This window comes from Silurus aristotelis, assembly GCF_946808225.1.
Source record: "Silurus aristotelis genome assembly, chromosome: 18".
In the NCBI taxonomy this organism is placed as follows: Eukaryota; Metazoa; Chordata; class Actinopteri; order Siluriformes; family Siluridae; genus Silurus; species Silurus aristotelis.
Genome location: NC_139591.1, coordinates 19759149 through 19785142, shown reverse-complemented (window position 1 = coordinate 19785142; position 25994 = coordinate 19759149). Strand labels below are relative to the sequence as shown.

The window sequence follows — 25994 nt, the reverse complement described above, 5'->3', positions numbered from 1 at the left end:
ACCTGCAGGTATTTTGACCGATCATGACCAAAAACTAGTGTATTTCTGTTAAATGACACATTTTGTTGACACATTTATTCCTCTCTCCATTCAGGAAGCATAAGAGAAAAATAAAAGATTTTCAATGATCAGTTCCTCCATGTTGGTGTGTTACACAAGTGGGTACAATGTGTGTAACCTTTTGCTTAAATATACCAACACATTCATCATCTCATATCAAACCTAAAAGATCAGTGCAGAGTTGCTGTGTGTTGGGTCTCAAAGCTCAAACATGCCAGTCATTGTGTTTCAACTTCATTTATTCATCCAGCTGGTTTCCTGGATCTCAATAACACGTGTAAAGTGTAAGGAATGCACAAAGACGGGTAAAAAAAAAAAAAAAAAACCCTGCAAAAAGACAGTGACGATCTGATGCTCAGGATAAATGTCTGTCTGATACACGTGTAAAAGGTGGATTGAATATGCGGAGGTGTGTGTGGGTGGGTGAGTAGGTTTGGGGTTGAAGGAAACAATTTTAGACCCAATAGTGTCTGAAATCTAATCCGAAAAACAAGAGAATGCAACAATGTAAAGTAGGTCAAAGTAGGTCATGTGATCCGCAAAACCACATGCCTGATAATGTTAACGGTAAGTCAGGAGATGTCTGGGAGTTTCTGTTATGTATTATTATAGTTTCTTGTAACAGGAAATGGTTAGGTGTAAAAAAGAACAGTATTTTGTGTAACTTTTTTGTTGGGTTTGATTTTTATTATATGTATTCCTTAATATTTTGGGGTGGAATGTATTTTCACCTTTATCATCAAAATAATATTTTGATATTAGAAAAAGAATCTTTGGTGATCAATAGCATCTAATACAGGATATTTTAGTATCAGTGTCAGTATTGGAAAAGAAAATCTGGTCCATATATCATTCACGTTAAGTTGTGTAGGAGACTCTTAAAACAATATATACCAAGGAGCTGGTGAATATTAAAGAATTCATCATTTGAAAAAAATAAAAGACATATTAGGAAAAGATTTATTGTAAATTACAATGTTTTGTTGTACAATACAACAAAAAACTTCTTAACAGTATAGTCTTGAGCTGAGGAACCTTTTTCCTTTGAAAGGCCAAATGAGATTGAGGGCTGGAAGTAAATGTTGGGTTATACCAACAATTATATTAAATTGAGTTAAGTTGCCATGCTTCCCCTCACTTAAAAATAAATAAATAATTAGAAACAATGAATCAGTAATCTGCTTAACTAATGCAGTTTTATGTCTAAGTTCTAGTTGTCAAGTCAGCAAAACTTACTTATACTTACAAAACTTATAAGAAATAATTGTAAAAAAAAAAAAAAATCTTAATTTGATTTGTTTCATTTTCCCAATTATTAATTTTTTTTTTTAATCTGTTTTCATGTGACATGGTGGGTCGAATCAAAAGTTACTACAAGCCAACTTTGGCCCTCAGGCCCTAGTTTGAGCATCTCTGGTCTTAGGCAATTGACTCAAATGATATCTGGTTAAATAAATGGAATTAGCTAAAGAAATTTCATTAGCACTGATGTCACTAACAAAACCAATGATACAAATACATTTAATTAATTGTATAAATACTGTTGATGTTGAAACCATATAATTACTGTTTGTGGATAAAACGTTAACTTGACTACACTAAATGACTCTGTAGGAGTTGCTTGAGGACGAAGGCAAAATTCCACCTTCAGATACGTGGTACACATCTGCAAAAGACCAGAATGTTAATGACGATGCAAAACTGGAATTGTTTCATTTAAGTGACTAAAACGAAACATAACTTTTCATCCGTTTAAAAGAAATGCATAAGTAAATACACAGCGTACAATAGTAATGTCTGATGCATCAAGAATTCATGTGAATGTGGGCAGGAAGAACATTAGATCTATTATCAATTACTTTTACTGTATGAACTATTTCTCATTCGACTGTGTCGACACTTAGGTAGTGTTGAAAATGTTTCTGCTACGGCATAGTTAATCGGTGTATGTGTGGGTGACAGTTCCAGCGTTTGTCATCACTATATTTGGTTATAGTTGACTGTCGCAGGATCAGATGTGGCCTTTTGCTGAGTTTCTTAGCATTTTAATAAATCCATAAATCTGTTATTTGGGAATGATTTAAACGTGTTCAACTTTCCTAGACCTCTTGTATTTTCAGGTCATTGTGCTGACCCGTTTGTTTCTATGGAGCTGGATGATCAACATAGATTTGCTTTTATCCTGAGTTTTTGAACACCTGGATCCCCCTAACTGTGTCCTGATGCTCACAGGCAATGGAATATCATTTGGATATTACATTCTTTTGAAGCTGTGGCAACACAGCAAGGAGTGAAGCGAGGAACAGGTATGGCTGAAGAACCAATTGTGAAGAACAGATAAGCTCCTGTACTGTGCTGCAGCTGACCATCTAATCCATCTAGGTGCTATGTTCATCCAAGTTCCAGGGTTCTCTCTCATTGCATCTACTGCATCAAAGAGCCCTTATGCAACTGGACTTTTTGAGACGGCTTTACACACCGTGTCAACCATCACTAAAGTTGAACTTCTTGTCCAACCCTGTTATTTGTAGTTAAATGCTTCTTTCAATTGCCCAAATGTCTAGCCTGATTGTGCAGCCCAACATTCATAAATGTGAAAATCTCCAGTTCAGGCTTAATTGCAACCACATCTCTGAAAAATACATATCTACATTTTCATTACTAAATTACAGAGACAATTTCTCCATTAGTAGAGTGACTTTCTTTTCCTTTTGTGTTGGTGTGTAAAAATGAAAAACCATGCAACAGCAGGTGGTTAACTAGACATTTCTTATCTCATATGAACAAAAGTCTGCATCCAATTCAAATTACTTATCTATTAGAAAAAATACACTGAGAAAATGTATTTATGATTTTAAATTAGTATCAGTCGTACAGTTTTTTTCAGTTGCTTTGATGTGTTTCTCAGATCAGAATCGAAAATCTTTGTCAAAAACTATTTTTTCAACCTCCAAGCATTTCTCGTTGCTTTGAACAAATTGTGAATGCTTCGGTACCTTTGTTTAATTAATTTTATTTATCAATTAAGAAACGATCAATTGTTTACATCAGTGTTTAAACTTACATTTCTATTAAACTGTTTTTTGTTAGTTTTTGTAAATGTGTCTTTAATTGATCAATTGTGCAGATGAATCTTGATAGTCACTAAAAAAGATGAGTGAAAGGCCTCAGATGATCAACTGGTTCTCTAAAACAGGTCAAAGGTGATCTTGTGACCCTTCAATTGGCGACAGACACATAAAGCAAAACACATAATTACAATTTCTGAAAATAGAGGAACAACCAGGAAGTGAACGAACACTAGAACAGTACTGTAAAAGTGTGAATCCTGTCTGGTCTCTTGCAATCAACATCTCACATACATTTTTGTGTACATTTGTGCTGTTGAAATTCATAGATGCCATACAGCAGAAATTCAGCCTTGTGCATCTTTAATTATTGTAATCCAATAAAATTTCTGATGGCATTGAGATGTTCATTGACACAAATATTAACTTTTGAGAGATGAACTACAGATGTTGAGGCTTTAGCAAGAAATCCAATGTCTGCTGCTGTTAATATTGAGATATACTCCAAAACAACTGAGAAAAACTGTAACTATGTTACTTGGACAAAGGTAAAAAAAAACCTGACAATGCAATCAGAGTATAATGTGATCATTTAATAAATCAGTGCATAATAATAATCAACTTACCTCTTCTCCACAACCTCGGAAAAAGAGTAAATCTACTTGAGAAGGATGGTTCAGTGCTTGTGCTCTATAGATTAAAAACTCCATATTAAAATCCTGATTATCATCCAAGTAAAATTACTTGTAGCAGGAATAGATTGTGTATTTACCCTGCTCTGATTAGAGTTTACGTTCCTCAGACTCAACCTTCTTGCTAGCGTCTTTTGAACCTGTAAAGTTTTAGATCTTGATCCTCAAACATCCTAAAACAAGTCTTAAACAAGAAGTTAATCTTAAAATAACAGCACATACCTTACTATCCAGTAATGTTCCAAACAGCAAAATAAAGAAACCCTATGAAAAGCAAATTAGACAGTTTTCTGCATTCATTTTGTCAGATAAATTATGTTAGTATAAGATTATGTATAAGATTTTTTAGCATATATCATAATTACTAAGAAAATAACATTAATACCTGCAGTGAATTAAGGAATGAGAACACTATCTGAATCCTATGATCAGGAGACACCATGGTCCCAATGCCAAATCCCCACGTTAGACCAAAGAGAGGAGTTAAAATCGCCACACATCTAGCAATAACCATGAGAGGATGCTTCTCATCTGGATGTGTGGAAGAATTAACTTTTCTCCTCAACATCCTACACAGAACCACAACAAGCACCAGGAGGTTTATAGCGACAATAGTCAGAGCAGGAATCACAAATGCCAGGAGGGCCTTCGTTTCATTCCAGTTTAACCAGCAATTGTAATCTTTTTGAATGTATCCATGGCCCCCAGCTGTAGATGCCACAGTAACAACAGCTATGATTAATGGGGCTCCATAGCCAACAGTGAAGGCTATAGCCATCATTGACCCTCTGCTCATTCTGGAAAAGACCATGGTGGTGCGGTAGAGGAGCAAGAGTGCTGAGACAAACATCCAGAAGAAAAGGGCGAGATAAAAGAAGTGCATGAAAAATGTTGCTGTGTTGCAGGTCCCCTCTGGCGTTTTCTCTCCTTCTGTTATTACTGCCGATCCAATGATGAAGCATATGTTCGCGATCAGAAGGGAGAGAGCAATGTTGACTATGGAGACATGACGCATGTGGGACGTGTCATTCCTCGTCACTGATTTCCAAATGATGAGTTCGACAATGAGGCACAAAACCAAGCTGCCCATCGAAATGCCAACACCAATGTAAGTTATGTAGTCTAGGATGATAGTTATTTCTTTATCCTGGGTAAACGGTGACATCAGAATTGAAAAAGAAGTCGTGTGATTGCATTCACATGTAAATCTTTCCGGTCCATTCTCTGGTTTTAGTTGGCATCCAGTCGAGTCCCATCCCCCAGTGCCATTCACAAGATTGAAGTTCCAAAAGACACACTGAGGGCTTCCAAGTGTCTTATTTTTGATGGCAAACGAAAGAGAGATGTTCTTAATTGTTGACATTGGTTCAATCATAGCTACATCTCCATTGATGGTGTTAGCTGGACTGTCTTTGTTTGCAGTACGATTAGGTAAGACATTGTCAAGTGAAGAAAAAACTATGACTGTTATAAAAGGTCTGTCATTAAGCATTGGAATATTGATTTGGGTCGTTAAATTGATACCAAACACTTCAGAAAATGGAAAGGTGTTATTAGTTTTTTTGAGATGAGTCGAGTTAGTTGTTATCTCAATGATATCATTTGGGAGTCTGCGTCCGATGCTTTCGATAGATTGCAGAATTTCAGAACTGGCATTGCTGGTAGTAGTATTCCGGTTTAGATCCTCCCATGTCCCCCGTGCTGCAGCGGACCCGATGACGTCTAGTGTTTTTAGAAAACCCTTAGAATGAAGAGCACATTTTATCAAATAATATGCATCACAAAATAGAAAAGTGTTGATTTGCGTTCTTAATGAGAAAAAAAAAGGAGTGAGTTAAAATGCGATTTAAAAAACATGATTATACTTACAGTCATAATGGGTTCACTGACTAAAATTGTTTGGGAGATACTGGCAACAGTTTTCAGTATGGCCATGATTGTTAATATAGTTGATGGAGATGAAGTAATATTCAGAGCATTTGTTTCAGTAGCAGTGCTGAGGTTAGCCAGAAATTGCGGGAGTTCAATCGGCATTAAAACCTATGGAGAAAAAAAACAAGCAAAAATGCTAAATGCTAATATATCTTTTTATCCTTGGTGGAAATAAAGTTCAAAATCAAATCTGAATTACCAAAGCTCTATCTTTTAGATTTTGAATGACTCGCAGAGCACAGTTGTTAGCTCTAATTTGCCACTGTCCCGTTGAATTACACTTAGCTTCTTGATTGCCGACCATGTCTCCAGCACAGTCGCCCAAATGTATATCATTCACATTTCCAGGACCAAATACAGCATCGAAGCAGGTAAACACTAAAGGAAGTATATTACACATTAGAATGTTTTAGACATTTATTATAGACAGAAACCTTTGAGTACAAGGAGTAAAACTACCCTCGTTTGTTTTCATATTGCCATTAAGATTCAATTTGACCGTATCGTTAAACAAAAACTAAACTACTTTATAAAGAACATGTGAATTATGGCACTATGGAACTTAGTATCAATTTTTTAATCAGTTTTCATTCGTCACTCATTTCCTAATGAACAGATGGCTTTAGTGATGCAGACATATTCTATGATTATACCGCCACTCAAAGCGAATCATATGCCAAACTGTAATACCTGAGTATCCTGTTAAATCAATTAATGTCATTCTGTGTACAACTTGAGTGCATAGATTGGTAACAGTGATCGTGGTCATTTTAATGGTGTTTAAGCTAAAACTTGAGGGTTTTGACTGGAGTCTCAACCAAGATTGTAAAATAAAATAAATAAATAAATAAATAAATAAATAAACAGCATTCAATGACATTCATATTCATATGGGTCCAATGCTCAATGAAGCCAACTAGTATAAGGACCAGGATTAGATGGTTTTCAGTCTCAATTTATTTTTGGACTTGATCTTGGCCTTGACCTACTTAAGACTTAAGATCTCACCTAGGCCTAGTCTTGTACATGACAATGGTATTCTTGACTACAGCCATAGTTCAAGTTGCTGTAAAGTGTAAATGCATAAATGTAATTGCTAGCATGGAACAGTAAACCAAGCTTGCAGAACAACTGTTGAATGTAAGCACTTCAATAAAGCAAACAATGAGTATCTTCCACTACCCAATTTAAAATAACTATAGTATATGCTGTACAAAATCAATAAAAGAAGATACACTAACAAATGTATTGGGACACATGACTATTCCAGCCATATGTAGTTCTTATCTATCAGGTTCTTCCCTTAACACAAAGTTGGAGACATAGAAATGTATAGAATGAAAGTCCCAAATCTGCTCCAGCATGATAATTCCCTTGTGCAAAAAGGCAGCTCCATGAAGATATGCTTTACATTTTGCTATAGAGCTCTGACCCTCAACCCTACTGAACACATTTGGGATGAAAGTGAAGTACTCCAGACCTCCTCACCTCACCTACATTAATACCGGACTTTACTAAAGTCCTACAATGTTAAGATTCTCTATAGAATATTTCCTCTTATGTGATAATTATTTTCGAATAATATAAGCACATTTAGATTGTATTAGCTGCATTCTTAGCATTCTTAAAATTTAAAAATTAAAAATTGATATAAGTAAATAAATAAATCAAATGAAAGTCCAGGAATAATAATCATTTCGTATTTCTTATTGTAATTCCTAAATAGGAAATACTCGATTCATTTGTCTATATCTGTGATATTTTTTTACAGTGTAGCTAATGCACATTAAAAATCTATTTGCTAGATTAATAAAAATGTGCATGTAAATGTCAGTATCTAAATGTATATACATTAGGTGAATAAGGTGTCATGTCACTTGTTGATTGTGTAATACTATGTAAGTTACTTATTTTGATATTAGTCATATATATGTAAATAAGCAACTAAATCACTTGTCTTCTCTGATGCACTTTATTTTCATTTTAAAGAAAAAAATGTAAAAAGAATAACCGTGACCCAGTACTCACCTTCGTTGACTGCATTTATTGTGACGCTCTGTGCATTGTAATCGCTTTTAGTCAGCTGGCACGTGACCGTAATCTTCTCATTTTTCTGGCAATCCTGCGTGTTTATTTTATAGCCACATATTATACAGCCTTTTGGTGGAACTTTGGTGGAAAAAAAGTAAAAACACAAGAAACATATTTAGATAAATTATGTATGCTATACATTTGGTTGTTTATTTATTTTCAGAATGATTATGATTGATCTGTTCTTCATGACCTCCTGAAAAATGTCCACTTTTATAGAAATATTGCAGAAAATGTTTATATCTGACCTGTTGAAGTTTGGCTGCAAGCTGCCTGGTCAACATTCCACTTCACTTCATAGCTCTCATAAACACAACACTGCAGCACAACTGTTGAATTCTCACATTTGACAAATTTGTCATTGCTCACTTGGATATTGGGTTCTGGAATCAAAATCCTTTGCCAGATAACAAAGGGTATTGAGTTTTCTGTTGTGCTGCATTCATACTGCCCTGGCACGATGCAAAAAAGATAAGCAATCATTTAACCATAAAAAACACACTTTTGATCAAATGATTTTTTTTTTATTATTATTTGTTTATATATAACATAAGTTCCATCCTGAAATAAATTCAGTGTCTAAACTAACATGAAGCTTTAATCCATGTCCATTTTATTAGGACAAAATAAAATTCGGGAAGTAAAATTTGGATCCAGAAATGTTGATGACTCAAATAATTATTTCATAATATAAAGTGTACACATTATTATAATAGCAACAATTCATTCCCAATAATTTTTTGAACACAGTACATTTAATGTGAGGTTGCATACTACACAGAAGGCATTTCTAACTTACCACTATCATCCGGAGTGACATTTTTCACAGTGAGAACAGTCTGATCAATAATAAATCTATCAGACGCTTTTAGTTCAATTCCATTCCTCGTCCATTTAATGGTGTTATTTGCTGTTGTGTTGCAGGTCAGTATCAGATTTTGCCCAGGGTAGATTTGGTCTTTGCTTGTATAAAGGCCATCTGGCACTAAAACACAGAACCGTGTACAAGTGTGAGGTCACATTGCTTCTTTCATTTTTATCACCAAATAGATAAAAGTTGCATTTAGTTTATATATAATCCCATTATGTCAGGTAAAGGGTGGTGCGATAGCAGAAAAAATTCTATTACCACTTCTACTCAAAAATAATACTCATAATAATAGTAAAAGGAAGAAGAAGACGAAAGCTAAGCAATAATAAGCTAATAATGTCCCTACCACTATGACTGAATGCATCATTGCTTATGTTGAATCCCTGTGCTCGGAGATTGCTGGCAAGTTGCTGGTTTGCTGACAGCAAATTGAGGTCGCTGTTAGTTGTTTTAATGCTAAAGTCTGTAATCAAACTGCCAGGCCTGTGAACACACAGAACATCATTTAGAACATTTAGTAAGAACTCTATTCATTTCAATGCAATTTTATTTGTATAGCTTTTTTAACAGTGGGCAGAAATTAATACATTTTGACTACAAATGTTGGTGTCATAAATTAGTCCCTTCAAGTCCATAAGTGTATCCTTAATGAGCAAGCTAGTTGTAACAGTGGAAGGGAAAAAACCTCATGAGATTATATGAGGAAGAAACCTTGAGAGGAACCAGATTTAAAAGGGAAATCATCCTGATCTGGGTGAAAGAACTATTGATAAAATTCTACAACAAATACTACAAAATATTACATGATGCACGTTCAGTTTCTTTAGCTTTCATGGAAGTTTGCGAAAGTTATTGCATTTATCAGATCATCAAGATCAGAGGTGTCCAATCTTGTGGAGGTTTTCATTCCAACCAAACAAGGGCCACACCTGAAAGTTTATTAAACCCCACATTGCGGAATTGTGGAAAAGATTATATTAAATCTGTAGTAAATGTCAACAGTCTCCTACACTGACTCAGGAATACAGTTCGCTTCTGATCATCATCACTGTACGCCGCAACATTGTATATCTGCTACAAATGGACATTCGGTGCAACCCAGATGAGGATGGGTTTCCTCTTGAGTCTGGTTTCTCTCAAGGTTTCTTCCTTATGCCATCTCGGGAAGTTTTTCCTTGACACAGTCGCCACCGGCTCGCTCATCAGGGACAAACTTACTCATAAAGAACATATTCACTTTTAATCACCACATTATCTGTGTAAAGCTGCTTTGAGACAATGTTCATTGTTAAAAGCGCTATACAAATAAAAATGAATTGAATTGAAATTATAATTAAGATGAACACAATCTTAAATAAACTGGATGTGTTTAAATGCAATAAATAACATCACCTAAAATAATTCACGTTTGCAGATTTAGCTTGGTAGGCAGGCAAGCTTCTATAACTTAGATCAATCTGAAAAAAAAGACACATTTTACATCACAGTGCTCACAATTTTTTTTTAATGAAAAAATAAAACAGCAGCTCTGCCTGTAGGGATGTCTTTAAAAAGTTTATATTCATGTGCAAATTCTTATGAATTGTTCCAGCACATTCACAGAGACTTGTTTGGTGGACGTTCCACATAATCTAAGACTGATAATAAACAGGATAAAAATGTGCGGTATTTAAGAAATTAATATTATTATTAAATATTATGAAAGTCTAACTGACTTTCATAAATGTACAGTTTCCACCATGAGAAAGTCTTCATGATGGAAAAAGGCTGGTGAGAAAATGACAATTTATGGTATAATATTCATTCAGTGATATAAATAAAATAATAGGGTGTCAATTGTGAATTACTAAAGTATAAAAAAATTGCAATGCTATTACAGGGATTACAGCTATTACACCACACCCCATGTTCTTTTTGCCATGTTTTACAGTTTTAAAGGATTTATTTCTTCACTTTATTATTGCTCTTTCTAAAGCTGCTACTTCTGCTATTAAAACAGCCGATCCTTTATAATCGTATCGTATTAACTTACTAATTCCTCAATTTTTCCTTTGAGTTCTTTGAAGGCTGCACTTGTTTTATCGGCCAGTGCCATGTCAAATTCTCTGTTTATTTTCATGGAGAGACCAATGACACTGGTGTCTGTGGGTGAAAAATAATTAAAAAGAGTAAAAAATGTAAAGGTGATGTGTACATTTAAACAAGTAAAACACAACATGATTAGATCATTAGGAAAAACTACGTACAAGCACAGAAAGAAGAAAAGGGGAGTGGGGACAAAGCTGGCACTGTAGCTGAAGTTCTTGTTAGAATTTGCTACACATTTTTCCACTGTACCTGAGAGATTTATGTGGTTTCTTATCAGTAGTTTTTAGAATTATATAAGATTAAAACATATTTATGACATATAAAAGCTTTTGTACACTTCCATAATTGCTTTAAAATATATTTTACAAATAAAATCAATCAAATCAAACATCTAAATGTGAAAAAATAATAATTTTATAATTGACTTTAACCCTGGCATGGTTGTTGGCACCAAATTGGGCTGGTTTGAGAAACTGCTGGGCTGCTTGTATTTAACGATATATAAAACTGAAGCTATCACGTGCTAGCACGAAACTGGTCCTGAAGACCGGAAAAAAGATGGTCTTCTGTTCTTGTAGCAATGCAGGTGTTTCCTAACTAAATCCCACTGAAATGTTTTTCTGTTTATCATAGGTTGTAAAGATCCATCCATCCATCCATCTTCTCCCGCTTATCCGAGGCCGGGTCGTGGGGGCAGCAGTCTAAGCAGAGATGCCCAGACTTCCCTCTCCCTAGACACTTCTTCCAGCTCTTTCGGGGGGACACCGAGGCGTTCCCAGGCCAGCCGGGAGACAAAGTCTCTCCAGCGTGTCTTAGGTCTTCCCCGTGGTCTCCTCCCAGTGGGACGCGCCCAGAACACCTTCCCAGGAAGGCGTCCAGGAGGTTGTAAAGATTGATTATTTAATTTACTATATCCTTTTTGCCATCTTAAACCAATCCAGACATTTTCCTCTGACATCTCTTATTATGTCATTTTCCTATTGCTAAGAGATGAATTGTCATTTTCTAAAAATGGTGGTGTATGAAAATCCCAGGAGATCAGCAGTTTCTGAAATGTTCAAATCAGCCCATGCATAAAATCACAGATATCATTTTTCTTAATTGTGATGATTTATGTGAACATCAACTGAATCCCTTCACCTGTATCTGCGTTTACAAATTTAGATTAGGTAAAGGAACATAGAGGTGTTCCTATTAAAGTGGTTAGGTTAATGTTGCACAAGGATAAAAGTCCACAAAAAATGGAATATGTTGTTGAATTTATGATCATATGTCAGGCTTTTCAGAATTGTTCTGGAACTTTACTTCAAGTTTTACAACTTTTGGATATTTGAAAAGGTTCCACTTTCAATTTCTTTCAAAAAATCTGATAAAAAAAATAATTCTGTAAATCTTTGCTAAATTTGCTTTGTTTTGGGTAGTGATAGCTTGAGGTTTAGATGTTGGAAGAGAATGAGAACTTCTGAAGAGAATGCTAAGTTTAAATCACAGCAGAGTTAAAATCCCAGCAGCACCAAATTACCATTGCCCATGAATAAAGCAAAACATAAATAAGATAAATGTGAGGAGAAGGGGGTCTGCCAAATACCATAAATGTAAGTGAATAAAAAGATATTTGGAATGTTTTATTTTTTATTTAAATATGTATATAAATTTAAACGTATATGTATTTGTATAAGTATGTATTTAATTTTTGAATCACATTCATAGCCGGATGTTGCTGCTTTAAAAATACAGCATTAAAGCTTTATCATTTAACATATATTTTTATTTTCAATGGTTTATTTAATACAAATTCAAAGCAACGTGTTATTGCTAATCTCTGCTCTTTTTGCAGTAGTGAAAGATTATATATGCTATTTTTAAAGAAATTCGGCAACCCATAATAAAAGTGTACAACAGTTGTAAATATAATAATTACTCATCAAAATGATTTTTTTCATTATATGAGTGAACATCACATAGATTTACAAATTTTTTTTAAAACGCTTCATTTTTATAACTTAAGAAAAAACTTACCTTGGGTTGCAGTTGCTGTGGTTACTGCTGGAGTGTTTTTTATGCCTTTGGTGGTTGCATGTTGGATTGTGGCAAATGTTCTGTTTGTGGTGATATTTGCTGTTATGGCAACAGTCATATTAGGGGTTGCAGAGGCTGTGGTTGCAATCATGGTGGTTCGAAGGCTTGTGCTTTTGGTGTCTATGGTTGTTGTCGCTGCAGTAGGAGTAGTTATGAATGTGGTTGGGTTTGCAGTGATTGTGCTTGCAGTGGTTGTAGTTATGACTGGGATGGTTGTGGTTTCAATAACTGGAGTTGTAGACTCTGTGACTGTGGGAATTGTGGTTAGAAAAGCTGCGTGTATGGTAGCTGTGTTAGTAGCAGTTGTAATTGTGGTAATATTGCTTGTCTTGACTATGGTTGCAGTTGTGATGTCTGTAGTTGTAGAGGTGGTGGTAGTGGTTTCTGTGGTGTTTGTGGTGGTGGTGGTGGCTGGGGTTGTTATCTTTGTGCTTAGGAAAGCTGTGTTTGTATCAAGTGTAGTTGTTGTGGCTGTAGTTGGGACAAGTGCAGTTAAAGTGTCTGACGTTGTAGCAGCTGGGATTGTGGAACCTGAAGCTGTGGCTTCTATGGTAGCACTGGTTGTAGTTGTGGTGTGGTCTGCTGTGGTTCCTATGGCTGGGGTTGTGGGATCTGTCACTGTAGCATTTGTGATTGTAGAAACTGTTGGAAAAGTTGTGTGTGTGGCATCTGTGGTTGTAGTGGTTGTGGTTCCAGTGGCTTTGCTTGTATTGTCTGTGGTTGCAGTGGTTGGTATCATGATAGTAGTAGCAGTGTCTGTGGTAGTGACTAGAATTGTGTTGTTTGTGGTTCCATGAGCTGTAGTTGTGACCTCTGTGTTTGTATCAATTGTGATTGTTGTGGTTGTAGTTGGGGCACCTGTTTGTAATGAGTTTGTACCTGTGGTGTCTGCAGTTGTTGAAGCTGTGGTTGCAATAGTTGTAGTTTGAAGACGTGTGTTAGTGGGTGATGCACCTATAGTTGTGTTTGGGGCAGCTGTGGGTATTGTATATGTAGCTGTGGTGCCAGTGGTTGCAGAAGCTGTGGTTGCAATCTCTGTACTTGGTTGATCTGTGGTTGTAACACCTACGATTAGGTCAGCTGTAGTTGGGGCAGCTGTCTGGATAGTGTCTGTGGTTGTAGCAGTTAAGGTTATAGCATCTGTGAAAGGTGTCTTGGTGTGTTCAGTGGTGTCTGTGGGTGTAGTACTTATGATTATAGCAGCTGTAAGTGGGGTTGTTGTGAGTGTGGTTATGTTTGCAGGAGATGTGTGCACAGTCATTATGGTTGTAGTTATTGGTGTTGTGTTTGGGGTAGCTATAGATCTGATCGCTAGGGTTGTGGCATCTGTGCTTGTGACAGATGTTATTGTAGAAATGGTTGGAAAAGCTGTTTCTATGGTGTCTGCAGCTTCAGCGGTTGTGATTGTAGTCGCTTTGTTTGTTCTGGCTATGGTTCCAGAAGTGGACTCTATAGTTGTAGCGGCAATGGTTGTAGTTGTGGTGTTGGGGACTGGGATGGTGATGATTGTGGTTTGGAGACCTGTGGTTGTGATATCTCTGGCTGTATCAGTTGTGCTTTCTATAGTTAGCGAAGCAGTGGGTATAGTATTTGAAGCTGTGGTGTCTGTAGTTTCAGAGTCTGTGGTTGCAATCACTGTAGTTTGAGGGCTTGTTTTTGTAGTGTCTGTGGATGTGGCATCGTTATTTAAAATGGTTGTGTCTGTGGGAACTGGGGATGGAAATGCTGTTTGTGTGGTATCTGTGCTTGTGGTATCTGTAATTATAAAGGCTTTGTTTGTTTCAGATGTAGTTGCAAATGTGGTCTCTAAAGTTGTGGCAGAGATATCTGGTGTGGTCTCAGCAGTTGTGGTGTCTGTTGTTTTGGTTACTGGGATTGTGATGGTTGTGATTTGAAAATCTGTGATTGTAACATCTGCAGTTTTATCAGTTGTGATTGTTTCTGTGGATGTGGCAGTTATGGTTGCAGTTGTGATTGTTGCAGCTGTTGAAACTGGTGAAAAAGCTGTTGCTTTGTTTGTTTTCACTTTGATTGCAGTAGTTGTATTTGCAATGGTTTGTGTGATGTCTGTGGTGTTGGTTACTTTGATTGATATAGCTGAGGGTTGTAGAGATGTTGTTGTGATACCTGTGGTTATGCCAGTTGTGATTGTTTCATCCCCAGATATATTGTTTGTGGATGTAGTAGTTATGATTGTGATGTCTGTGGTTGCGGCATCTGTGTTTGTGTCAAGTGTAGTTAAAGTATCTGACGTTGTAGCAGCTGGGATTGTGAAACCTAAGGCTGTGGCTTCTATGGTAGCACTGGTTGTAATTGTGGTGTGGTCTGCTGTGGTTCCTATGGCTGGGGTTGTGGGATCTGTCACTGTAGCAGCTATGATTGTAGAAACTGTTGGAAAGGTTGTGTGTGTGGCATCTGTGGTTGTAGTGGTTGTAATTCCAGTGGCTTTGCTTGTATTGTCTGTGGTTGCAGTGGTTGGTATCATGATAGTAGTAGCAGTGGTTGCAGAAGCTGTGGTTGCAATCTCTGTACTTGGTTGATCTGCGTCTATGGTATTTGTGGTTGTAACACCTACGATTAGGTCAGCTGTAGTTGGGGCAGCTGTCTGGATAGTGTCTGTGGTTGTAGCAGTTAAGGTTATAGCATCTGTGAAAGGTGTCTTGGTGTGTTCAGTGGTGTCTGTGGGTGTAGTACTTATGATTATAGCAGCTGTAAGTGGGGTTGTTGTGAGTGTGGTTATGTTTGCAGGAGATGTGTGCACAGTCATTGTGGTTGTAGTCATTGGTGTTGTGTTTGGGGTAGCTATAGATCTGATCGCTAGGGTTGTGGCATCTGTGCTTGTGACAGATGTTATTGTAGAAACAGTTGGAAAAGCTGTTTCTGTGGTGTCTGCAGCTTCAGCGGTTGTGATTGTAGTCGCTTTGTTTGTTCTGGCTATGGTTCCAGAAGTGGACTCTATAGTTGTAGCGGCAATGATTGTAGTTGTGGTGTTGGGGACTGGGATGGTGATGATTGTGGTTTGGAGACCTGTGGTTGTGATATCTCTGGCTGTATCAGTTGTGCTTTTTATAGTTAGCGAAGCAGTGGGTATAGTATTTGAAGCTGTGGTGTCTGTAGTTTCAGAGTCTGTGGTTGCAATCACTGTAGTTTGAGGGCTTGTTTTTGTAGTGTCTGTGGTTGTGGCATCTTTAATTAAAATGGTTGTGTCTGCGGGAACTGGGGATGGAAATGCTGTTTGTGTGGTATCTGTGCTTGTGGTATCTGTAATTATAAAGGCTTTGTTTGTTTCAGCTGTAGTTGCAAATGTGGTCTCTAAAGTTGTGGCAGAGATATCTGGTGTGGTCTCAGCGATTGTGGTGTCTGTGGTTTTGGTTACTGGGATTGTGATGGTTGTGATTTGAAAATCTGTGATTGTAACATCTGCAGTTTTATCAGTTGTGATTGTTTCTGTGGATGTGGCAGTTATGGTTGCAGTTGTGATTGTTGCAGCTGTTGAAACTGGTGAAAAAGCTGTTGCTTTGTTTGTTTTCACTTTGATTGCAGTAGTTGTATTTGCAATGGTTTGTGTGATGTCTGTCGTGTTGGTTACTTGGATTGCGATAGCTGAGGGTTGTAGAGATGTTGTTGTGGTACCTGTGGTTATGCCAGTTGTGATTGTTTCATCCCCAGATATATTGTTTGTGGATGTAGTAGTTATGATTGTGATGTCTGTGGTTGCGGCATCTGTGTTTGTATCAAGTGTAGTTGTTGTGGCTGTAGTTGGGACAAGTGTAGTTAAAGTGTCTGACGTTGTAGCAGCTGGGATTGTGAAACCAGAGGCTGTGGCTTCTATGGTAGCACTGGTTGTAATTGTGGTGTGGTCTGCTGTGGTTCCTATGGCTGGGGTTGTGGGATCTGTCACTGTAGCAGCTATGATTGTAGAAACTGTTGGGAAGGTTGTGTGTGTGGCATCTGTGGTTGTAGTGGTTGTAATTCCAGTGGCTTTGCTTGTATTGTCTGTGGTTGCAGTGGTTGGTATCATGATAGTAGTAGCAGTGGTTGCAGAAGCTGTGGTTGCAATCTCTGTACTTGGTTGATCTGCGTCTATGGTATTTGTGGTTGTAACACCTACTATTATGCCAGCTGTAGTTGGGGCAGCTGTCTGGATAGTGTCTGTGGTTGTAGCAGTTAAGGTTATAGCATCTGTGAAAGGTGTCTTGGTGTGTTTAGTGGTGTCTGTGGGTGTAGTACTTATGATTAAAGCAGCTGTAAGTGGGGTTGTTGTGAGTGTGGTTATGTTTGCAGGAGATGTGTGCACAGTCATTGTGGTTGTAGTTATTGGTGTTGTGTTTGGGGTAGCTATGGATCTGATCGCTGGGGTAGTGGCATCTGTGCTTGTGACCGATGTTATTGTAGAAACAGTTGGAAAAGCTGTTTCTGTGGTGTCTGCAGCTTCAGCAGTTGTGATTGTAGTCGCTTTGTTTGTTCTGGCTATGGTTCTAGAAGTGGACTCTATAGTTGTTGTGTTACCTGTGGTTATGCCAGTTGTGATTGTTATATCCCCAGATATATTGTCTGTGGATGTAGCAGTTATAATTGTGGTGTCTGTGGTTGTGGCATCTTTGATTGTAGAAAGTGTGTTTGTGGCATCTGGAGTTATGGTGTTTGTGATTGTGGGGGCTTTGCTTGTTTTGGCTGCCATTGCATTAGTGCTTTGTATAATTGCAGTGTCAGTGGTTGATGTAGTGTCTGCCGTTGTGGTGTCTGTGATGTTTGTTAGGTGGATTCCAATGGTTGTGATTTGAAAATCTGTGATTGTGACATCTGTGGTTTTGGCTGTGATTCCATTAATGGTCTCAGTTTTTGTAGCAGTGGTGGTTAGTGTGCTGTCTATAGTTGCAGTGTTTGTGGTGTTGGCTATGGGTATTGTGATGGTTATATTTTTAACATCTGTGGTTGAATAAGTTGTAATTGTTGTGGTATTTGGGGCAGTGGTTGGTATAATGTCAGTGGATGTATTAGTTATGATAGTGGTGTTTTTGGGTGTAGCATCTGGGCTTCTATCACTTTGGGCTGTGGTTATAGTAGTGCTTTCCATAGTTGGCATGGTAATAGTTTGTGTGGAGTCTGTAGTTGCAGTGGCTGTGATTGTCGTTTGGGGAGCTGTTGCTATGACATCTGTAAATTCATCAGTTATGACTGTTGAGGGTACAGATGGCATAGTTGAGGATGTAAAGTCTGTAGTTGTAGCAGTCATCATTGTGATGTCTGTGGTTGTGGGTGCTGTGATTGCAGTAGTTGCAATGTGATCTACTGTGATGTCTGTGGCTATATCAGCAGTTATGGTTGCAAACAGTGTGGTTTGAAGAATTTGACTATTTTTAGTGTCTGGGGATGCAGCTGTTGTTGTCAAGGTGTCGTTAGTTGCACTGTATATGGTTAAATCAGATGTGTCTGTGTATGACGATGCAGTTTGTGTGAAAATTGGGCTTAAAATAGAGGATGTAATTTTGTTGGAAGTTTGAATGATTGTGTTTGTAACATCTGTGACTGTATCAGTTGTGAACACAGTTGGTGTAGTGGCTGTGGTATCTGTGTTAGAAGTAGCTGATATTATGCTTGTTGTAGATTGAATAGCTGTAGTTGCTAGGCTTGCGGTGACTGTTGTTTGGCTAAGGATGGATTCAAGGTCTAATTTTGTTGCAGGAGTGATTGTCACAATTGTGCTTACTGTCATGTTTTCACTTGTGGTGTTTGTGGTTGTGGAAGTTATATTCCGGGTTGGTGTATAAGTGTTGGTTGTTAAAGATGGACATGCAGGAATATCTACAAGGTAAAATATGCAAAACATAATATTAAATCATATATAGTTATTTCTATTGCTCATTTATTAACAGAGTCACCACTGTTTTTGTAATAAATGGGACAACTTATTTGATGGGTAACTTCACTTTCTCTGATAAATTAAATAAATTCAATAAATATTAATCACATCCAATCAAAATACTGACAGCATAATCTAATATTTTATGGAACACATTAAATATACCCTTTTGAAAATCATGAAATAAATTTGTTTGCTTTATTTTTGTGATACATACCTTTTGGCTCATTGATTATTTGGCAGAACTGTCCATCATTTGGAAAAGCATTGATGCAACCACACCAGTTATTGGTGACATTATCACAAGACCCATATACTGTGCATTTTTCACATGGCCAGAAATACTGGTCCTCACACCTACATTGATATTCCGAACCATTCAAACTACACACTGTTTAAAAAAAAAAAAAAAAAACAGCAGAAATGTTTTTATTAGAGCCAACTTTGGCTTCATTTTACATCTATTTTAAAATATTTACAAAGATAACTTTTTGTTTATGTGTCTACATCTATCTATCTATCTATCTATCTATCTATCTATCTATCTATCTATCTATCTATCTATCTATCTATCTATCTATCTATCTATCTATCTATCTACATTCACATTTTTGAGTTCACTTTAAACTTATCAAAAGATCAATTATTTACAGTCTAATTCTTACCAGTTGTAATGTTCACACTTGTAACTTCTATTATGTTATCCAATGAAATTGGGAAACTGAATCGTTCTAGAAGATCCTTCACGTCACCTATCATTGCTGTGCTTGTGACATTAATTTCAATTTCAATGATAAACTCAAAAAATTGCAGCTCTACAAAAAATAAATGAGTTAGGTTAACACAAGAAAAAACATCTTATAAAAATCTTATACATACTGTATATTCATGTACTTCAAAACATTTCTCCTACCACTTTTTGGCACACACAATTGTCCATCATTGGAAAAGTTACTGATGAAGGTACAGTTGCATGTTCCTTCATTTGTGTTACAGTCAGTATATATGCAGTTATCGTATGGCCAAAAATATTGATCTTCACACATGCAGTGATATACATTTTCAGCTGCTGTACACACTATGGTAGATAAAAAAAATGTAAATAAATGGATAAGGATGAATTATCAAAATGTGGCATAATCTGTGACACAAAATATAATAGTCATAGTTAAAAAGATACATTTCACAAATTAAATTATAATTTTTTTCATTAAAAATACACATTTGATTATAAAAGGAATTAATTGAAGTCTAGTATATTGACATTATATGGCTGCATAATTCATATTATTCAGAAATTTCACAACAAGAAGATGAAAAAACAATCTGCAAATATGGTTACATTTATGAATATATCATATATTCCATATTCATTATTTGTACGTTTATAAAATAGCACTTGATTCAGCACATCATAATTTGCATTATTTATATCTCTCTGTTTTAGACATACCTCGCAACATCTGAATATTAATATGCACCCTTTTTATATTAAATCTTGGCACGTGTGTAACTTAACTCTGAACATTAAACTGAGTTAATGTGTATGGGCAATAAATCCTTCTGAGTATTGTCCACAATCCACAGTGAAACATCTTACATTTATAGAATCTGAGTAAGACAATACCTGTAAACAAACACTAGCTTGCTAATAGCCAGGAGATGGCCTACTGATTTGCATAAATGAGCTCTCAGTTTCCCAGTGTGATTGCCAGCACTGTGAATGTTAAAGAAAGCTTATGCTTTTTATGCTATTTTTGTACTGGCCACAAATGGCTATGGCATGTTTGGGAATTAAACTCACAATTTTCTGACAACACAGCAAATATATGTGTTGCACCAATTTGGAAGGGATACATTTTTGTTGGTTAACAGTTTGAAAAGACCAGGCTCTGGCACCAGTGGTTACCGAAGCGTGGTGGTGCTACTGATTAGTTTTTTCTAGCTATTAGCAAATGTTGCAACTGCAGTTATTATTAACATGATCAAATACCATAAAAGCATAGCCTTAATGTATAAAAAATGTAGTTTACCTGTTGTAAAGCTGAAACCCACGATTTCTGTGCTGTTGTCAAGTTGTAATGGAAAACTGATGGACTTCAATGATGCCTTGATTTGTTCAACCAAAATCAATTGTGAGACATTCACCTCAACCACTATGATGTATTCTACGATATCTGTGCTGGCTGGAAATAATAATCATATATATATATATATATATATATATATATATATATATATATATATATATATATATATATATATATATATACACACACACACACACACACACACACACACACACACACACACACACACACACACACACACACATATAGTATACAGGATAGATAGATAGATAGATAGATAGATAGATAGATAGATAGATAGATAGATAGATAGATAGATAGATAGATAGATAGATAGATAGATAGATAGATAGATAGATAGATAGATGTTCCATAGTGTTGTTATATGTTATATCCAAATAATATTTTAATTGTATTAGTATTAGTATTTGCTCATTCAATGCATATAAATAATAATTTTGAAGGTCATTATATGTATTCAAATTTCTAAATATGCTCCTAAAATTCTTATTTACCATCGTGATGCACTCTCAAGGGATTCAGTAGTTCATCTGTAGAACTAAGCTGAAAAAATTGAGGAAAGTATGTTTTCTAATACATTTGAATTTATTCACTATTTTTATTTTTTTGCTTTTACTACAAAAGTTAAATTGAAGTTTACCTCTAGAGTCATTTCTGAAATTTCAGGAGGTCCCTTTGAGGTTACCACACTCATAATACTGAGGAAAATGGCTGCAAACCTTGTTAAGTATTTTGCTGTTTTCACTGTACAAAAGAGGTAAAACAGGACAAAATGAAATTCATGTCAATTTAATCATTAAATAGATTTCTTGTCAAAGCAATATAATAATACTCTGTTTATTCCATGAAAAGTGCATAAACTCACATGGTACTATTTTGACAATACTGCAATAATGCATACATTTAATGTAGCATGAGTGTCATATTTTTTTTTCTTTCTTTTAATATGAGAATTATAAACATAAAAATGTAAGTTTGACATGTCATACAACATTTGTTATATTCTAGTTTAAATGCATCAAATAACTTTATACCCAAGTTTTTGGCACAAGGTAGTACAGTTACATGGTACCAACCAAGAGCCAACCAGGAGCAAGAAAATAAAAGACTGCAAATAATAGGGTTGTAAGAGAGTCTAAAATAAAACAATGGACCAAAGCGAAACTAAAGGTGAGCTTCAGAATTGGGATCCCATGGGACCCAACAAAACATGTGAATGTGGGTAGTTAGATATGAAGCATGCAGTACAAAGAAAGTATTTTTTTAAAGTAAGGGCATAATAAATGTGGAGGATTGGATGTTTCTAGGTCACTAGGTCTAAATAAATTGACTAGGTTAGATTTGAGAAAATAAAACCAAGTGATCTATTAGAAGAAAATGACTCTAAAATCATGAGCTATTTGTCGAGAGCGTCTGCAAGAAAAGCATAGGTGAGAATAATAGATTTGTGATTTGTTCTAATTGAAAAACACTTGATTTCCTTTAGTCCTGTTTAGAAAATAGCTCAAACATTCACACAGTTTTTATTCTGCTGGAAAGTAAATAATACTCAGATAGCTTATCTTTATGGAATCATCAACCAGTTGCTCTGCTGTTTAAGCTGGAGAACACCTGATGACCAACTTGTGGCTAACTGGGAAAGTTGGATGTTTTCTTGTACTTGTAATTGTATGATTATGCGACATAAACCTAGTTCTATATGATCAGTGATTATTTATAGGGAGCTAACATCAGCAAAACTAGTAGCTAATGTAATATAGTGCATTACCTCATTATATTATAGTAGTTTAATGTTTAGCATGTGGATATTAAGTCACATTTGGAATCTTGGATATAATTGCATAGAGATTTAAATCAAATGTAGAAGCTCCACCCAAGCTGTTATAATGATACCAGGCCATGGTTTAGTTGTATTTAGTAGTGTTTGATTGCCAGCAGCATATTTGTTTTGGAAATATAAAACAATAAGATATTTGTTCGAATTAGGATTCCTAAGTGTCGAGAAAGGACTGATATAGGGGATGCTTTTTTTTTTTAATACTAAACCTACCACAATGAAACCATAACATTCTATATTCTATACTTGTATCTATGAATACAAGTCCCTGTATAAGTTGTTACTAAGAAAATGTAAACATATTAGTAATAGTGCTTTAATATAAACATGTGCAACTGTCATAGAAGATTTCATAGAATTTAGTAAATAATTCAACCTCATAATACTAATGTCAGGTTTAAAAAGTTTTACCTGTATCGGCCATAATGTTCACACAGCTTTTTAACTGCAGATGGTCACATGGATATTTGACGACATCCTATCGGAGATTTTAAAAGTTAAACAGTCAGTAAACTGAGTTTCTTTTTCTTCACAGCTTCAGTTCTTGATCCTTTATCTTAGATACGGAGTGTTGTGGGTTTAATTTACATTAATTGCAAACTGACATCCAAGTTGTCAGTAGTGATTCTGCCTTAACAACAGTTACAATGGCTGCTAGGCATACATTTATTTATTTATTTTTTTATGTCCTTAGATTTATTCAAACATAAACATATATCAAATATTATTATAATATTTTTTATTTTATTTTATTTTTACATTATATATATTGTAAATGTATACATGTAATATATACATGTGTGTGTGTGTATATATATATATATATATATATATATATATATATATATATATATATTATATATATATATATATATATATATATATATATATATATATATATATATACACACACACACACACACACACACACACACACACACACACACACACACACACACACACACACACACACTATAAAGTCTTTACATTATTACATTATAACATTATGACCAGTGAGTGGGATATATTGATATATTGGACAGCAAGTGAACATTTTGTCTTCATGTTTGACGTGTTTGAAGCAGAAAAAAATGGGCAGGCATTAGCAAGTTTAACAAGGGCCACATTGTGATGGCTAGACGACTGAGTCAGAGCATCTTCAAAACTGCAGATTATGTAGGGTGTTCCCTGTCTGCAAATATATATATACACTTTTTTTTCATGAATTTTTTGAAACTAAAACTAAAAATATTTTATTAACAATAAAAAAATTTTGTCTCCTTTTTTTTTTATTATCAAAAATGCTTTTAATTGTTATAAATATATATATATATATATATATATATATATATATATATATATATATATATATATATATATATATATATATAAATATATATATATATATATATATATATATATATATATATATAAAGTAAACATTGAAGAAATATATAATTATTATTTTTTTAGTTATTTAAAACATTAAGAAATATAAATAACCATACAAACAAATAAAAAAATCTATATTGTTGTTGTTATTTATAGCATCTGTTTTTAAATTTCCCAAATGCACACACCTTTATTAATTGCATGTTTATCTTTGTGTGTGTTCTTTACATGGAAAACATGCTTAACATATTTAGACTAGAAAACCCTTTCATTTAAAATAATAATAATACATAATCAACATTTTCTGTAAATTCACTGGAAGCAAGTGTTAATAATGAACTGCAAAAGTCCAAAATAAAATTAGGCAATAATAGTGAAAATAAAAAGGCTATTACATACAGCTGGCTTTTTGTTCTAGTAATTAAAAAGTCTTACCTTCAAGAATCTGGCATGCAACAGGTATGTATTTGTCTTTAACAGGGTTGTGGAAAGACTGTTAGCTTTTTTTGTCGTCCTGGCAGCTGACTCACAGTCAAGTATAATAATCAGTGAGTAATGATGCTCACGGTTACAGTCCTGCAGAACCAGTTCGGTTTTCTTTTTTTTTTGTTTTTTGTTTCCTTGTTCTATTGTGTGCCGTTAAATAATGGTTCTCACACACACCCACTCAAAATTCCAATAGAAAAAAAAGTTCTGGTTGTCTTGAACTGTGATGTCATAAAATAATTTTAATTAAGCACAAACATTAAGAACACACACACACACACACACACACACACACACACACACACACACACACACACACACACACATATAAGTATTTTTTGCTTTGGTTCAGAAATTAGTGACAAGTTATTTACTTACAATTTATAATGTGTTATACAATGCATATTTATTTCCATTTTCACTAAATAAAAAATAAAACTCGAAATTAGAATTAGAAAATACATTTCTAGATGATCTTTAAAAAGAAAAAGAAAAAAACAGTGAACATGTTTTAGGTTCATCCTGCATGTATCTTAACCTGTTCTTTTGTTGCTGCATCTAATAGGCAGAGAAAGGACAATTACTTCAAGCTATAAAAAGAGGCTGAATTAAATGCAGATCTTTGTTGCATAACACTCTGATTACTCATCTTAACTATAGAATTACAGTCTGCTTTTACTGCATTTCATAGCAATACATAAATAAATCAGCCCATAGTGTAACAAACATCAAAAAGTGATTTCCTTTTTTTTGCTTCAATAGAATGAAAAGAGATCAGAACTAAAATAAACTGCGTCCAGTTACAATTTTATAGGATGGATTGGGATGAAAGATTGTGATTGTGGCCTGCTATAAAGCTTTGACCGTAAACCTCGAGTCCAAGAGTTCAAGATCTGGGTGTCTGGAAAGTCAATACAGTAATGTTGCTCATGTCAATACATTTTCAGATTTCTAGATAACATTTATTTTCATACTTAAACCCTAGATTTTTTGGTTTTAATACAAAAATGTAAAATATATGCATTCTTAATTGCACAACTCATTTCTATATATTAATTGGCACTCGTACTCTTAAAAAACCCGAAGTGCTACTCTAAGTGTGATATCGCCCTCTTCTGGGCATGAGAGGCATGACAGTAATAAAGGAGGTACAAATAGAGAAAGAGAAAGCTCAAAAATAAAGAATGTGAGAAGTGTGTATAAAAAAGGTATATTTGGAGAAATAAAAAGGTTTTCTGCCAGGACACTGAAAAAACTGTTGCCCCTGGTTGACTATGTGGATAAGAACAAACCTAAGATTATGCACTGGTTTGTTTTAGAAGCTCAGTCAAATATGAGATGGGGACAGTTTAGTTCTATATCAGACTGTACATCGAGTCGATATTGTTTACCAAATGTTAAGACTAACACAGCAATGCTCTTTG

The 25994-nt window shown here is 35.2% G+C and overlaps 2 protein-coding genes across 2 annotated transcripts; both read right to left on the bottom strand.

Moving 5' to 3' along the window:
- Window positions 1–1005: 1005 nt before the first annotated feature.
- Window positions 1006–14531, bottom strand: LOC310741141 (adhesion G protein-coupled receptor F5-like). The gene is made up of 14 exons (XM_083568675.1): window positions 12822–14531; window positions 10747–10856; window positions 10107–10171; window positions 9061–9197; window positions 8643–8828; window positions 8092–8295; window positions 7781–7921; window positions 5952–6130; window positions 5690–5860; window positions 4206–5561; window positions 4043–4084; window positions 3901–3960; window positions 3755–3818; window positions 1006–1726 (listed from the first exon to the last, which is right to left on the bottom strand). The coding sequence occupies exons 1-14, from the start codon at window positions 14140–14142 to the stop codon at window positions 1659–1661; spliced, it is 4104 nt and encodes a 1367-aa protein (XP_083424801.1). The 5' UTR covers window positions 14143–14531; the 3' UTR covers window positions 1006–1658.
- On the bottom strand, window positions 14273–24637 carry LOC310741548 (uncharacterized protein; the record flags this gene model as incomplete). The annotated part of the gene is made up of 10 exons (XM_083569470.1): window positions 24520–24637; window positions 23104–23170; window positions 21496–21599; window positions 21350–21398; window positions 20778–20930; window positions 19658–19822; window positions 19410–19559; window positions 18962–19135; window positions 15134–18686; window positions 14273–14402 (listed from the first exon to the last, which is right to left on the bottom strand). The coding sequence occupies exons 2-10, from the start codon at window positions 23114–23116 to the stop codon at window positions 14273–14275; spliced, it is 4491 nt and encodes a 1496-aa protein (XP_083425596.1). The 5' UTR covers window positions 23117–23170; window positions 24520–24637.
- Between the last annotated feature and the right edge of the window lie 1357 nt (window positions 24638–25994).